Raw genomic sequence first — 12,831 nt, 5'->3', positions numbered from 1 at the left:
AAGTAAGAAGATTAGAGAAAGGTCTCACTCATAACTTGTTCGTCTCCTGTTGTCTTTGTTGATTTTTACAGGTTTTAGAATTAAGCTTTCTCTGTTATTGAAGGAAAGAAGAAAGAGCTTCAGATTTTTTTTTTCGGTGTTTCTCCCACTCACAACGACGATAATAGTACTAATACCTAATCTTAACACTCTTTTTTGTCCTGTACCCATTGGATGAGCGTATACGTTATAAAATGGATCAAAAACTGAATACTGATTTACAGGAAACCTTTTCCGGGTTCCAAAAACAGTTACAATCTGTCCTGGAAACCGATTTCTTTAGAGATGACAGCTTGATGAAGGGCGCTATTCAAATGATACATTCAAAAATCATGCAGATGTTGCTTCAGTCGCTTATACCGGAAGGCCTTCATCAAGATATTACTACTGACACCGGATCAAAAAAATCGGAGATCCGCTCGTCAGATGCACATCGTATTTTGGACTTGACTTGGAAGCACGTCCATTACCCCATATTCAAGTATTTCCAAAATTGGAGAAATAGGAACGTTGCAGAGGGTTCCAGACCGAACTATGCTGGTCACAGGCAATTGAACTCTATTCTACAAAAAATCTTCCCACAGATCCATAAACTTTACTATTCAACGCTAGAACTTATATTCGCAAATTACAACCTTACTGCATTGATTCCCTCGGATACTAGATCGAAATTGAACATCTCAACGAAGAAACTGAACGATGATGCTTCAAATGTTTTAAAACCAGAGGACTCTTTTTCTATTGATTGCGTCATGGCATCACAAAGATGTTTACTCTACATCGGATGTTCCCAAAGATATAAGATCATAATGGAACATTTGTCCGACAGATACCAACAGGCAGATTTCCAGAAACCTCTGAGATATCTGGATATCGCTTCCACTATCGTGCCATCTGTAGGAGAAACTTTCTTACAAAGAGGTATCTGCTACACGCATACCAAAAATTTCGGCAATGCAGCTTATCAATTTGTTAGAAGCTCTTTGTCAAGATTACCAAGTGATGCTGGGATCCCCAACTTCACAAACTTGTTAGGTGATCCCAACGGATCCCTATTCAAGAAACTACTTAACTCCTTAGATGATTTGAAAGTGCAGGAAACTATTAAAAAAAGAATAATAAACATGGAAATTATGGAGTTTTATATTCTTCCATTAATCGGATCTCATATCTTCCCTCAGACTTGGAAGAATAATAGACATTCAGATCGTCTGAAGCATTTTCAAACTTTGCTTTTCGATAAGATAGAAATTAGGTACATTAAGAACATTTCTATGATTTTCCAAGATTTGATCCTTCTAATAGGTAGTTTCCACATGTATCAAATGATCAATGGTGTTTCTTCAAATACAACTTCATCTGCTGCAACTATTATGCCTAATGATAAAACACTGATGAACGGGAACGGATCCGCCAACAGTATCAATAACAGTGGCAACAGCAATATTAGAAGTATACAATCAGAAACCAAATTTTTAGAGTTTATCTTCAAGTTTTTCACTCACCTCATTGATAAAGTCATTATGAAGGAATTTAAAAACTGCGAGATGTTTCAGTATTTGGCAATGGCTAGAATAATGATGTGCTGGATAAAATCTCATAAAAATGTGCTAAAATTCGCCCATAGATCAACTTCTTTCTGTCAGTCTATGGTCAACCTCACAAACGAGTTACTGTCTAGTAATGATTTGTCGATCAGTTTCGAACATCTACATAGACCGACCAGAGATTACTTCTATGAAGAAGATATCATGTTAAAAGAATTTGGACCTACGAAATTCACTTTATCTGACTTTAATGATGAAAAGCTCTTATCCATGGATAACTTACCGGATAGGTTAGTTGGAAAGTCAAAGAATAAGCTTACCGCAAAGGAAGAGCACTCATCAAGAGTCCAAGTCCTAGTTTATTCGAACAAAAAATTCTTAGAGAAAAATTGTTGCGGTTTCAAATTAGATACGGAAAAGAAGAGATACGTCCATACAGCTGTTAAAAGGGTTAAAGCCAACTCACTGCCCAATATTGCTAAACCAGAGTCCGTAACAAAAAGCTTCTCCATCGATGGTGCTGGATCGGGAAAGATATACCCACAGAAAAATGGATTCAGTGTGGCTTTCACTACTAGAGAGAACAGTAACGCATCAGGTGGAAGTAGTATGGACATGTCTACATCGCCACATTATACTGAAGAAGCTGTGAAAGATAACACGACTCCTGCTAACCCTGTATGGAATTACAGTGGTTCTTCTGCTCCCCAACCGCCACTGAGTTTTAATGTCACGCCATCATTTTCCGTCTCAACCACAGTTGAAAGAAGTGAGAATGAAAAATCTTTCAGTTTGTACAATAGGACCGAGATGTCAAATCACGGCAACAACAGTGCTAGCACAAATACTAGCAATGGCTCTGTTTCATCTCCTTTTTCATCTATCCATGTTCAAAGTTCGTCCTCTTCGATACCACTGTCTTCCACTAACACCAATGGCAGTTCTACTGATTCCAGAGAAAATAGTAACGGCCTTAATGAAGCTCCTAAACTTAATGTCCAGAATCTGTCCACTTTCAACTATTTACAGAACGCTTCGCATGATTCTCAAATAAGTATATTTGCCAGGGACAGTGTTGTTATGTCATCCCAGGCGAACAACTCCGCTGGTCTGTACGAACAAGCTCAACAGAGAACATATATGGGCTCCCAATATGCCCAATTCCATAATCCATTCACTTCGTTCTCACCACAATTTGACAACTTGCAAAATCAAGAAAACCATCCTCAGAATTCAACTAATATCAGAAGGGACTCTCAATTCTTTCCCAATAACAATGTCTCCATTGCAGGGGATCGTTTGCCTTCAATGGCTGAAAAGGCTGATGATCAATTCAACTTTTTCTTTTATTCATAGCGCAAAATAATAGTTCTCGGATTGAAAAATGTGTTTACCTTTCATGTACTGAAGTGATTCACATATAATTATTTTTAACGCCTTGTTTTTCTCTATTCCTTAGTTACTGAAACGACACTTTTTTAAATTTTATCTTAATTATTCCAAATTTTGGTTGTAATGTATGTGTCTATATTTTGTATGTTCTTTTATTTTATCTTATTTTATTTTGTTGATCCTCATATCATCTCAATCCTCCTTTGAAAGCAGCATAAAGTTTAAATATTGAACTACGTTGTCTTTTGAAATCATTTCCATACTATTCCCTAAGCTTTGTGCTTAAAATACGTACAATTCATACATTGTATATTAAAGTCAGTCTACACATTTATTACAGCAAATATATCTGAGTATATTATATATTGGGAGGTGAACATAATCATAAAAGTTCAGTCAAAAATGGTATCTATAGAGTTTTGAGGGGTTGTCCATTATTGTAAAAAAACTGAGAACACCTGATGATACAGATGTGTGTCTGAGAAGAATTTAGAGATGATTGTCTCTTTGATTATAACCAAGTCTTCTTTTTCATTGCTTGTCTCTTAGCTTCTTTTGTTTTCTTTTTAATTTCTTCGAGTTTTGCTGCCTTTTTAGCAGGATCTGAAATAAAATCGGGTTTTACTATGTCGTAAAAGCATTCGAGGTGCAACCTCACGCAGTTCTGGCATTGCGGTTTCTCTTCTGTACATTTCTTCTTACGCAATCTACAGATCCAGCAGCCAGTTCTTGACCGTGCCCCCGTAGCATTTCTTTTCTTTATTTGATCACTTGATTTGACCATTTGCTCGTTAGAAACATCATTATTGTAATTAGATTCTTTAAACTTCAGTTGTTTGGCATGTTTGGAATTCGGTGACAATAATCCAGTGTGTTCAGTAGATAATGATGAAGACCTTGATCTTTTTATATGCATACCATTTTCCGAGATATCCGCAGCGGGGTATGCCGTAGTATCTGGATGGTCTCCAATCTCATTTTTAATTCCTGTCAATTGAGATTGATAATGTGGTGGGCCTGATCTTCTTCTGGACAATCTTCTTTTTCCATTCTTATTCCATGCAACAGTTTCTGGTGCCTTTGATCCCCCTTCGGTCATTTCGTAATCACCATCGCCATACCCGTCATCATCATCATCCTCTTCTTCCATTATAACGAGTTCATCCTGGTTGCCAGTCAATGGTCGTTGGTTAACCCGAAGCACTGGCTTAGGTAAAAGTCTTTTGGAGAACGGATTAAAGGCATTATTTTGGAGAGATTGGTTTGATAATGACGAATTCGGTCGGCTATCATGATTGCCAGAGCCGAACTGTTCGTTAAATGGGGGTAATGGGGAAGACCTCATCTGAGAAATGATTGCGGCAGCTTCCGCATCCACGTTGGAATCTTGATCATTCAAAGTTGGGTTGACCATTGTGCTATTATATGGATACTTGTTAGCCGACTCTACTTTCGGAAAAGCGTTTGAGGATCCTAATAACACTCTATTCCTTAACTCATCGAATTTTGTGTTGAAATACTTCGGTTGGTAGGTAATATGTGTATTATTGTTATTACTGTTTGCTGTGCTACCGTTATTACTGCCACTACTATTACTGCCACTACTAGAATTACTGAAAGGACCATGAACCTGATCGGTTTCGAACATATAGGTTGGAGAAACAATTCTATTCATGGTAGATGAGACCTGCGGGTTTTGATTTTGATATTTTGGATGTAGGAAGGATCCTGTGGAGTGAGGAGGATTTGACGCTGCTGAGGATGGGAAATGAATAGTGTATTCATTTCCTGCCGTAGATGGAGGGGGCGAGATTGATTCTGCTGTCGATCTCGAGTTTAGTAATGAAGTAATATTGATCTTTTGAGCTGAAATTGATGAGATGCCTGCACCCGGATCTATTTTCTCTGTGGAACAATCAAAATGTAGTCTTTTTGGAGTCATGGCGCTTCCTGTGGCATGCAGATCTCTATCACGGGAAGCGCTCGAGGTCTCAAGGATCGGCGAAGATGAAGGCGCAGCAATACCGCTCGCACCGTCATGTGAAACAGTTCCAGGATTACCAATGTTTCTGCCATTGCCCTTTTTGCCTTCGAGTCTATGTCCGCTTTGTCGCAGCATGCGTTCATTTTGATGACTACCAGTATCAGCTTGAATTTCCTCGCCCTTTCTTGAATCGTGAAGTGTTTCTGTTTCACTCACTTGACCAGAGTCTATCCTATCGTTGAACAAATACACGGGAGTGCGCGAGTCTTGATATAAGGTGCTACTCCCTTTCCCAGTGTTCGGCAGCGTATTGCTACTGGATATACAGATAGATGGTGTACGCGTATTTATTTTTGGAACATGTTGTTTATCAGCCGAAACCACGTGATCAAAGTCTTGGGTACCCGTTTTTTTCTCAAATTTCACGGCAACCTCCTTTTCCTCTTGCTTAGTCTCTCCGTAACGAGGAAGTGGCGGCAAAACCTCGGTTTGAGGCTTTGTCCCTGGAATCCCGGAAGGCTCTCCACGTGAAGGAGAGATAACACCCTGTTGTAGATCGTTTTCCTCCACAGGCGTATTATTCGGAGCAGCAGTAGGAGACATCGCTAAATGTATCAAGGGGTTGAGCCTTGGTGTATGTCGCAGCAGCGTTTGTTTTTCACCTGTTTTCACTCGTTGTTGTTTTTCGTTTTCTTGTTTTTCATCAATTTTGGTCACTTCCCGCTGGGCGGTTAGCTCCACTTGGGCGGCGTTTGTTTTTGAATGTTCGTCAGGGTAACTTGGCGGGGTACTTTTCTCCGGCACATGCATTTTGGAAGATAACGGAGAAGAGGAGGATAAACGAACAGAGTTCACAGCACGCCGCTCAATTTGACTTTTCTGACGAACCATCTATTCCGAAGGTTCTTTTATATTTGAAGAAAACTTCAGTCTAAGTTTCAGGCCAGCGCTTAGCGCCAAGAGTTTGTGTTACTCTTGAGTTAAAAAAAAACCGATTCTCTCCTCACCCCCTTATAAGACTCTTGAAACTAAACACAATCAGGTATTAAGCCAGGAGCTACGGAATGAGCGGGTTCGTAATTAGTAAGAGAGATTGAACCAGAAGCCTGTCAATTCATAGAGGATCGCGGTTTCAATGAATGTAAGCATTCATAAAGAATAAAAAAATAAAGTAGAGTATATTACAATAAACTAAAACAAGTAAGAGAAATCAAACATTTGTAAAATTCGATTTATATAAATAAATAAACAACGCCTTGGATGTGATTTTCGAACGAGATTCAATTAGGCGTTTTTTTGCCTTTTTTTGAGCGAAAAACTACAGGAAAACAAGCGCAGAAAACGAATCAGAAGGGAGAAAAGGGAAGAAAAAAGGGAACGGCAATGGTACTAGCCATCTAAGCAAGCTCATTGACCTTGCTTTGCTTCTCGGTTTTTTGTTTTTAGTAGGATATCTGAAGTTTGTAAGGTGCACTGCTGTTATACAGTAGCTGATTACATATGTAGCCCGCTAAGATGGTGGGTTTCTTTAATTACCCGTGGGAATAATTTTTGACTGTTTTTGACTTTTCTTATCCATTGGGCGTATCGCTTGACGAAAATTGTCTTGAAACTATTTTACACGCTGGAAAGGGAGAAAAAGATTTGAAAAGAGTAAAGACCATGTATTACCCGGTCATAATCAGTTGTTCCGGCTTAGTAACTTTTGGGCCCAAAGTCTTAATCGATTCAGGCCAAATATAAAGAGTTTTGACGGGAAACTAGAGTAAAATCGATCTAAAGTGAGATAAACTACTTTTGTTAATGTAGTATGGTATTTATAAAAATTAAATTATTGATGATACTTATCATATGGATTTGCTAATATACATTTGTTCCAGATAAGTTGTAGATTAAAAATAATTAAAAAGCACCGCTTATTCCTGCATCTTTTCAACTTTCAGATAGTCTTCTCGTCGTTGTGAAAAGTATTCATTCTGGAGAAGGAAGTAGTGTATTGTTCGAACGGATCGTGCACTGCTCTCTTTTCTAAATCATTTTCTGGATTGTCGACTCTGTCCTTGATGCCGAAGTAATGTCTCTTACCATATTTGTATAATTCAACGCCTGCCCAGAATGCGAAACTAAATCCGATTGCGAATCCCCATTCGTAACTGATATTGTAATGTAAGAACACTTTGTCGTTGATTACTGGGATATAAACCACTGGGAACACGGAACAGAACCCACCAACAATGGACCAAAACAAGAATTGATTGCTCCAGATGTCCTTGAACACTTGAGTGTATGGTGTTTCACTTTCAGGGTTCATCATGAAGAATGATCTTCTCATGTCGACAACTTCCCAGGCTAAAATCAATGCACACCAAGTCATTGTTGCAAATGCTGCAGCACGGCCTCTGAAAACCAAGTGACACGTTTCACCAAGTGCATCGTTACAGTCAGAACCCAAGTTACCATCACCGGTACCATAGAGCACGGTAACGAAACATGCCATACAACATGCTGCCATGATGACACCGTATACAAGCATATCAATAATGACTTCCCAGGTGAAAACAACAGCCTTGGCATCCTTTGGTGGCTTTTCCATAACGTCAACACTGGCCTTCTCTAAACCAAGACCCATAGCTGGGAAACATGAGGTAACGACAATAATCCACAACACTTCGACAGGTGACAATGGGAACACAGAGAAACCTTCTTTATCAACGAAACATAAACCAACCATCAAGTATAAAGCTTGTGCCACATTCTCTGCCAAAAGTTGTAAGACGAATTTTTGGATATTATCACTCATTCTTCTACCTTCTTCAACAGCGTTCAAAATAGATGCAAAGTTATCGTCACTCAAAACGATGTCAGATGCATCCTTGGCAACATCAGAACCATTAATACCCATAGCAATACCAACGTTAGCAATTTTCAATGATGGTGAATCGTTAACACCATCACCTGTCATGGCACAGAACTTGCTTCTACGATGTAATGCCTCAATCATACGGACCTTGGTCTGTGGGGCACAACGAGCAATGACTAAAGGCAAAACACGTAAATCATCAATTTCTTGATCACTTAAAGCATCGAAATCAGTTGCGGCCATAACCATGAAATTTACCACTTCCTTTGGATAATGGTATAAGTTATGAGGTAAGATACCAACTTCTTGAGCAATGGACTTGGCAGTACCAGGGAAGTCACCTGTTAACATATGCACATTGATTCCAGCTTGATGACATTTTTTAACAGCGGCAAGTGATTCTTGTCTTGGTGGATCATAAATACCGATCAACCCTAAAAATGTTAATTTACATTCGACAAAGTCACGTTCCTTCAATAGTTTATCCTTGTTGGCGTTGAATTCCGATTCGTTAAAACTTTTCTTAGCAAAGGCTAACACTCTTAACCCTTCACTAGACAGGGTGTCAACGTTCTTTTGAATGGTTTCCAAATCTTCCTTACTCAAAGGCGATGGTTTGCCATCAGGTGTGGTATACCAGGAGTCACAACATTGCAACACTCTTTCAAATGCACCTTTGGTGAACACTTCATAAATTGGGGTTGCTGGATCCTCGGTATTCTTATAGATGGCAGACATTCTCTTCACACTGGAATCGAATGGGAATTCAGCCACATGTTCAAAGGAGCTGTTAGCACGGGCATCCTTTTCATCATCTTTGTCCTCACCGGTTAAAACATGTCTAGGTAAGTCCATTCTAGTTGCAAAGACTTGGATAGCGATTTCAGTAGGGTCACCGTGTGCCTTCCAATCTTGAGTTTCAGAGTCTTGGAACACTGTGGCGATGTTAGCTAAAGTAGCAGTGTAGAGCCATTGGTCAAATAGAGAAACATTAAGTGGACCCAATTCACCAGCCAAATACTTGGATTTGAAGTCTGGGATAATGCCAACATCTTCTTCATCATCATGTTTATATTGGTATGGTGAGAATTTAGGAATTAAATGAATTTCGCCGATGGTTGGATTGAAAGGCTCATTGGATTCTTGGACAGTAATAGTACCAAATTGTGGAATCCAAACTTGTTTAGCGATCATTTTACCTTGTGTCAAAGTACCTGTCTTATCGGAACAGATATCGTTGACAGCGCCTAAAGCTTCCAAAGAATCCAATTTACGAACAATAACATTTCTCGTAGCCATAACTTTAGCACCTGCTGACATGGTGATCGTCAAGACGACAACCAACGAAGATGGAATCATAGAAATAGCAACACAAATGGCATAGATCGCAACTTGCTTGTTGACCCTATATTTTTGAGTACCCATAACGACAATGGCGAAGATAACGGCAACGACGAACAATAAAATAGCCAATTGAGACAATTTACGGTGTAATGGAGTTCCGACATTAGTACCAAGGAAAGAACCGATAGTCTCTTTCAATGTGATCCACAAATTTTGTCCAAATGATTTGTTTTCATCCTTTGAGATGAATGAAGTTTCTGATTTCAATGACTTTGCAATCTTACCAATTTCAGTGTTCAAAGCGGTCTTTATAACAATACCAGTAGCTCTACCCTTGGTAACAGTAGATGCTGCAAAGGCAAGGTTTAAACGATCACCAACAGGGGTATCTTTCTCGTAAACTTCAGAATGAGACTTGGCGACTGGAAGCGATTCACCAGTTAATAAGGCTTCATCTGTTTCCAAATTAATTGATTCCAAGAGTCTCAAATCTGCCGGCACGGTGTCACCGACCTTAATGATACAAATATCACCCGGCACTAATTCCTTTGATTGAATGGTGATGTCATTACCATCTCTGATAACGTGAGCAGATGGAGTGGATAGCGATTTCAACGAGTTCATTGTCTTAGAAGCATTATATTCTTGATATGCACCGATGACGACGTTGATCCCAACGACAAAGGCAAGAACACCACCAGAGATCCAGTCTTTAATGGCGAGAGTGATAACCATCGATATGATCAACACCATGATCATGGCATTACAGATTTGACTGATTAGAATACCCTTAATATTGATTTTTGTATCATCACCAAGGGTATTTTCACCAACAAGGCTCAGTCTTTCAGCTATTTGCGTGTTGTTTAAACCCTGGTTGATGTGTGTGGATAATAGTTTTTCCACTTGAGGAGCGGTTAAAACGTGGAAATCATTTCTAGCGTATGGAGAGTCAGCTGGAATCTCCTTAATCTTTGTTCCCATCGTGTATTTGTATGTGACTTAGTATGCTTTGTAAGGTAATCACTTTGAAAGTAGTTGTATCAACGCTTAATTTCTTCTATCTTATCAGAACTGTATTTTAGTTATCAGTTCTAATAAAACGTAAACTAACGGAGAATGTGAAAAGTTTCTGTTTTCTTGACTTTAGCGCCTGAATGATTTCTTGATTGTATTCTATTGATAAATTTCTATCCTGCTTAACAATTAGGGAGAAATTGTTTGCAATAGAAGAACAGTAAAAAGCAAGAAGTGAGCTGTTTAAATGAAATCAGTATTGCTCAATAAAACGGCAAGTATTCTTAACTTTGTATCTGAGATTCTTATTGAGATATATCGCAAAAAGAGGCTCTCGAGTAAGAATTTAGAAATACGTTTATAGCCTTCTGGTCAAAGTGTTCTGCCTTTTTTTTTTTTTTTTCAATTGCTCTTTGTCACAATTTTTGTTGTCTAGGAAGCAAAGGAAAAATAAACTGGAAATCAATAAAATGGGAGTAAAGAAGGGGTCCTGTTATTCCTTTAAACTTGTTAACTTTAACGCAAAAAAGGAATTGGGTCAGCTTCAAAAAACTTGTTTTTATCTGTGTTTGTAATCAGATGGATAGTTTGATCGTATATCAATCTGAATTTCAGCGGTAGTAATGTGAACAATTTCTGTATTTTTCTTTAACACCTTGCTTAGCGATTGTATTCTTTATAACAAGGCTGAACAAGAGTAATAACTTTATAACTGAACTTTGTGTTTAGTTTGTATTAAAGATATATGTACTGTAAGATACGAAACAAATTAACAAACATTCAAATTGAAATGTATTAGTATTCTTTATGACTTGAAACCATATATGTTTGAGAAAGGATGTTGTGTAAGGATGCTCAATTCCATCAAGGACCCTTATATATATATGTGTCTGGAAATTAGAACGGGTTAATCATATCATTCACTTATCAGAAAAAGAAAAGGCATTGCCTATGGTATCTAAAATGACCACTGACTTTACTGAGACGATAATTACGATAATGTGATCAAGGTTTTACAGCTGTAAAAGGCTGAGAAAAGACATTTATCCATAACCTATGTAATTACAAGTAATTGCTGGCGTTTCTAGGAAGTATAAGTGTCAGTTGGACGAGAATCGGCGATAATGATGCCTCACAGGCCACAAGGTGTTCTCAGCACAATACCTTCCCTCTTTCCTTTGCGAATAATGATATGGCTACGGTTATTTTTATCTGTAAAGGGTCCCACGTTTTGTTCTTGGTCAGCACTACATACGATTGCTAATTATCAAAGTTGACACTTTACTGGGACTCGAACAGGGTCGTCTCTGGTATCCCGCATGGGCTGTTACAAGGGCGTAGAAGGGCAGAGCAGAAAAGTAACCCACACAGCACCGCCCACGATCGTCATGTGATTAACGGGGGTTTCTAGGAAAACATTTCATATCACAGGGGCTGACTAACGACTCAGTTTCTTTTTTTCCAGAAGAATTTTTGACTCAGCCTCGAAATCATAAGAAACTGGAAGCGAAAGTGGGGTAAGAGAATATGATGTGTTTAGAGATCCACGTACCTTTAAGTATATGGTAATAGTACACACATGGCGATATCTATACTCTAATGGAATTACGTAGACAATGCGTTATCTCAAAACCGGAAAAAAGGCACGTTACGAAAGGTTCTCGAGTGTTGTACCTGATTTTCTAAGAGGAAAAGCCAAATATTGCAGCCAACTTGGGGGCAAAAAAGTTCATTGTTGATGGGAAGATCAACCCGTGTTGCTGGGGTAACAAGATAAAGTGCCACAGGGTAATTAAAAAGCCACAACACGTGGTAAAACAAATTCCGGGTAAGAGATATACTGTCCTGTCAGATATCAACACTCGTGACTTACTTTAATTGTGGCTCGACCGCATTGAGAGGAAGAAAAAGAAAGTTAAAAATAAGGATTGGACGAATTCACCCCACCTAGAGAATAGGACCTGATTTTCCGGTAAGATTGCATGTTTGAATGTAGGGAAGTGGGAGGCTTAAATGAACCGTAAAGCTAACCAAGCTAAAAGCGGAAAGCCTCCTCACGTGCTGGATTCAAAACCTATACTTCTTTCAGTAGTAATTCCTTAGGTCAGCTTTTAGTACCACTTCAGGTGGTACATTTTAGAATGAAGCTCTCGCGGTGGATAAGGACTTAAAAGCCGCAGTTGACTCATTAAAATGAGCATTGCTGCGAGATGTTCTACGTGAATATGTAAAGAACTATCAAAAAGAAGGACTCCTATGTAAAAGTCGTAGAGAGAAGGTATCTACCAAGTTATATACTCATCCAGCCCCGTGTTTTACTCTCTCCACATTCAAAACATTGCTATCATGTCAATTTAACTCTTATAATTATCCGATTCTCCCCTTCCGAGCAGTCATATTCAAGGTTGATCTTCGAATGTAAAGAACAAGTTTGGCCAGCATTCAACAATTTTGCCAGTCCATTGTTGCCCTGGTTATCATGGTTAACCATGTTGCCCCTTGTAGTGTATGTTTCCTGGTTTCATTTTTTTGAATATTCTGTTAATGCCAAACTAAGGTTTTATTCCGGATAAAAACCAATAATCCAACCCTAGATATTCCGTGGGAAATATCTTCGCAGATCAATAGCTTGTTATTGAAGCGATTGG

General features: G+C 38.8%; 3 protein-coding genes across 3 annotated transcripts; 1 reads left to right on the top strand and 2 right to left on the bottom strand.

Moving 5' to 3' along the window:
- Positions 1-233: 233 nt before the first annotated feature.
- On the top strand, positions 234-2,942 carry EBS1 (Ebs1p; the record flags this gene model as incomplete). The annotated part of the gene is made up of 1 exon (XM_456009.1): positions 234-2,942. One exon carries the CDS (start codon positions 234-236, stop codon positions 2,940-2,942), a length of 2,709 nt encoding a protein of 902 aa, XP_456009.1.
- A 547-nt stretch (positions 2,943-3,489) lies between these two features.
- On the bottom strand, positions 3,490-5,853 carry UME6 (DNA-binding transcriptional regulator UME6; the record flags this gene model as incomplete). The annotated part of the gene is made up of 1 exon (XM_456008.1): positions 3,490-5,853. The coding sequence occupies one exon, from the start codon at positions 5,851-5,853 to the stop codon at positions 3,490-3,492; it is 2,364 nt and encodes a 787-aa protein (XP_456008.1).
- A 1,048-nt stretch (positions 5,854-6,901) lies between these two features.
- KLLA0_F20658g (uncharacterized protein) lies at positions 6,902-10,150 on the bottom strand (the record flags this gene model as incomplete). Its single annotated transcript, XM_456007.1, has 1 exon — positions 6,902-10,150. The coding sequence occupies one exon, from the start codon at positions 10,148-10,150 to the stop codon at positions 6,902-6,904; it is 3,249 nt and encodes a 1,082-aa protein (XP_456007.1).
- Between the last annotated feature and the right edge of the window lie 2,681 nt (positions 10,151-12,831).

This window comes from Kluyveromyces lactis, assembly GCF_000002515.2.
Source record: "Kluyveromyces lactis strain NRRL Y-1140 chromosome F complete sequence".
NCBI classification, from domain to species: Eukaryota; Fungi; Ascomycota; class Saccharomycetes; order Saccharomycetales; family Saccharomycetaceae; genus Kluyveromyces; species Kluyveromyces lactis.
Note: the sequence above shows the minus strand (reverse complement) of the source record. Positions and strands in the feature narration are given on the sequence as shown.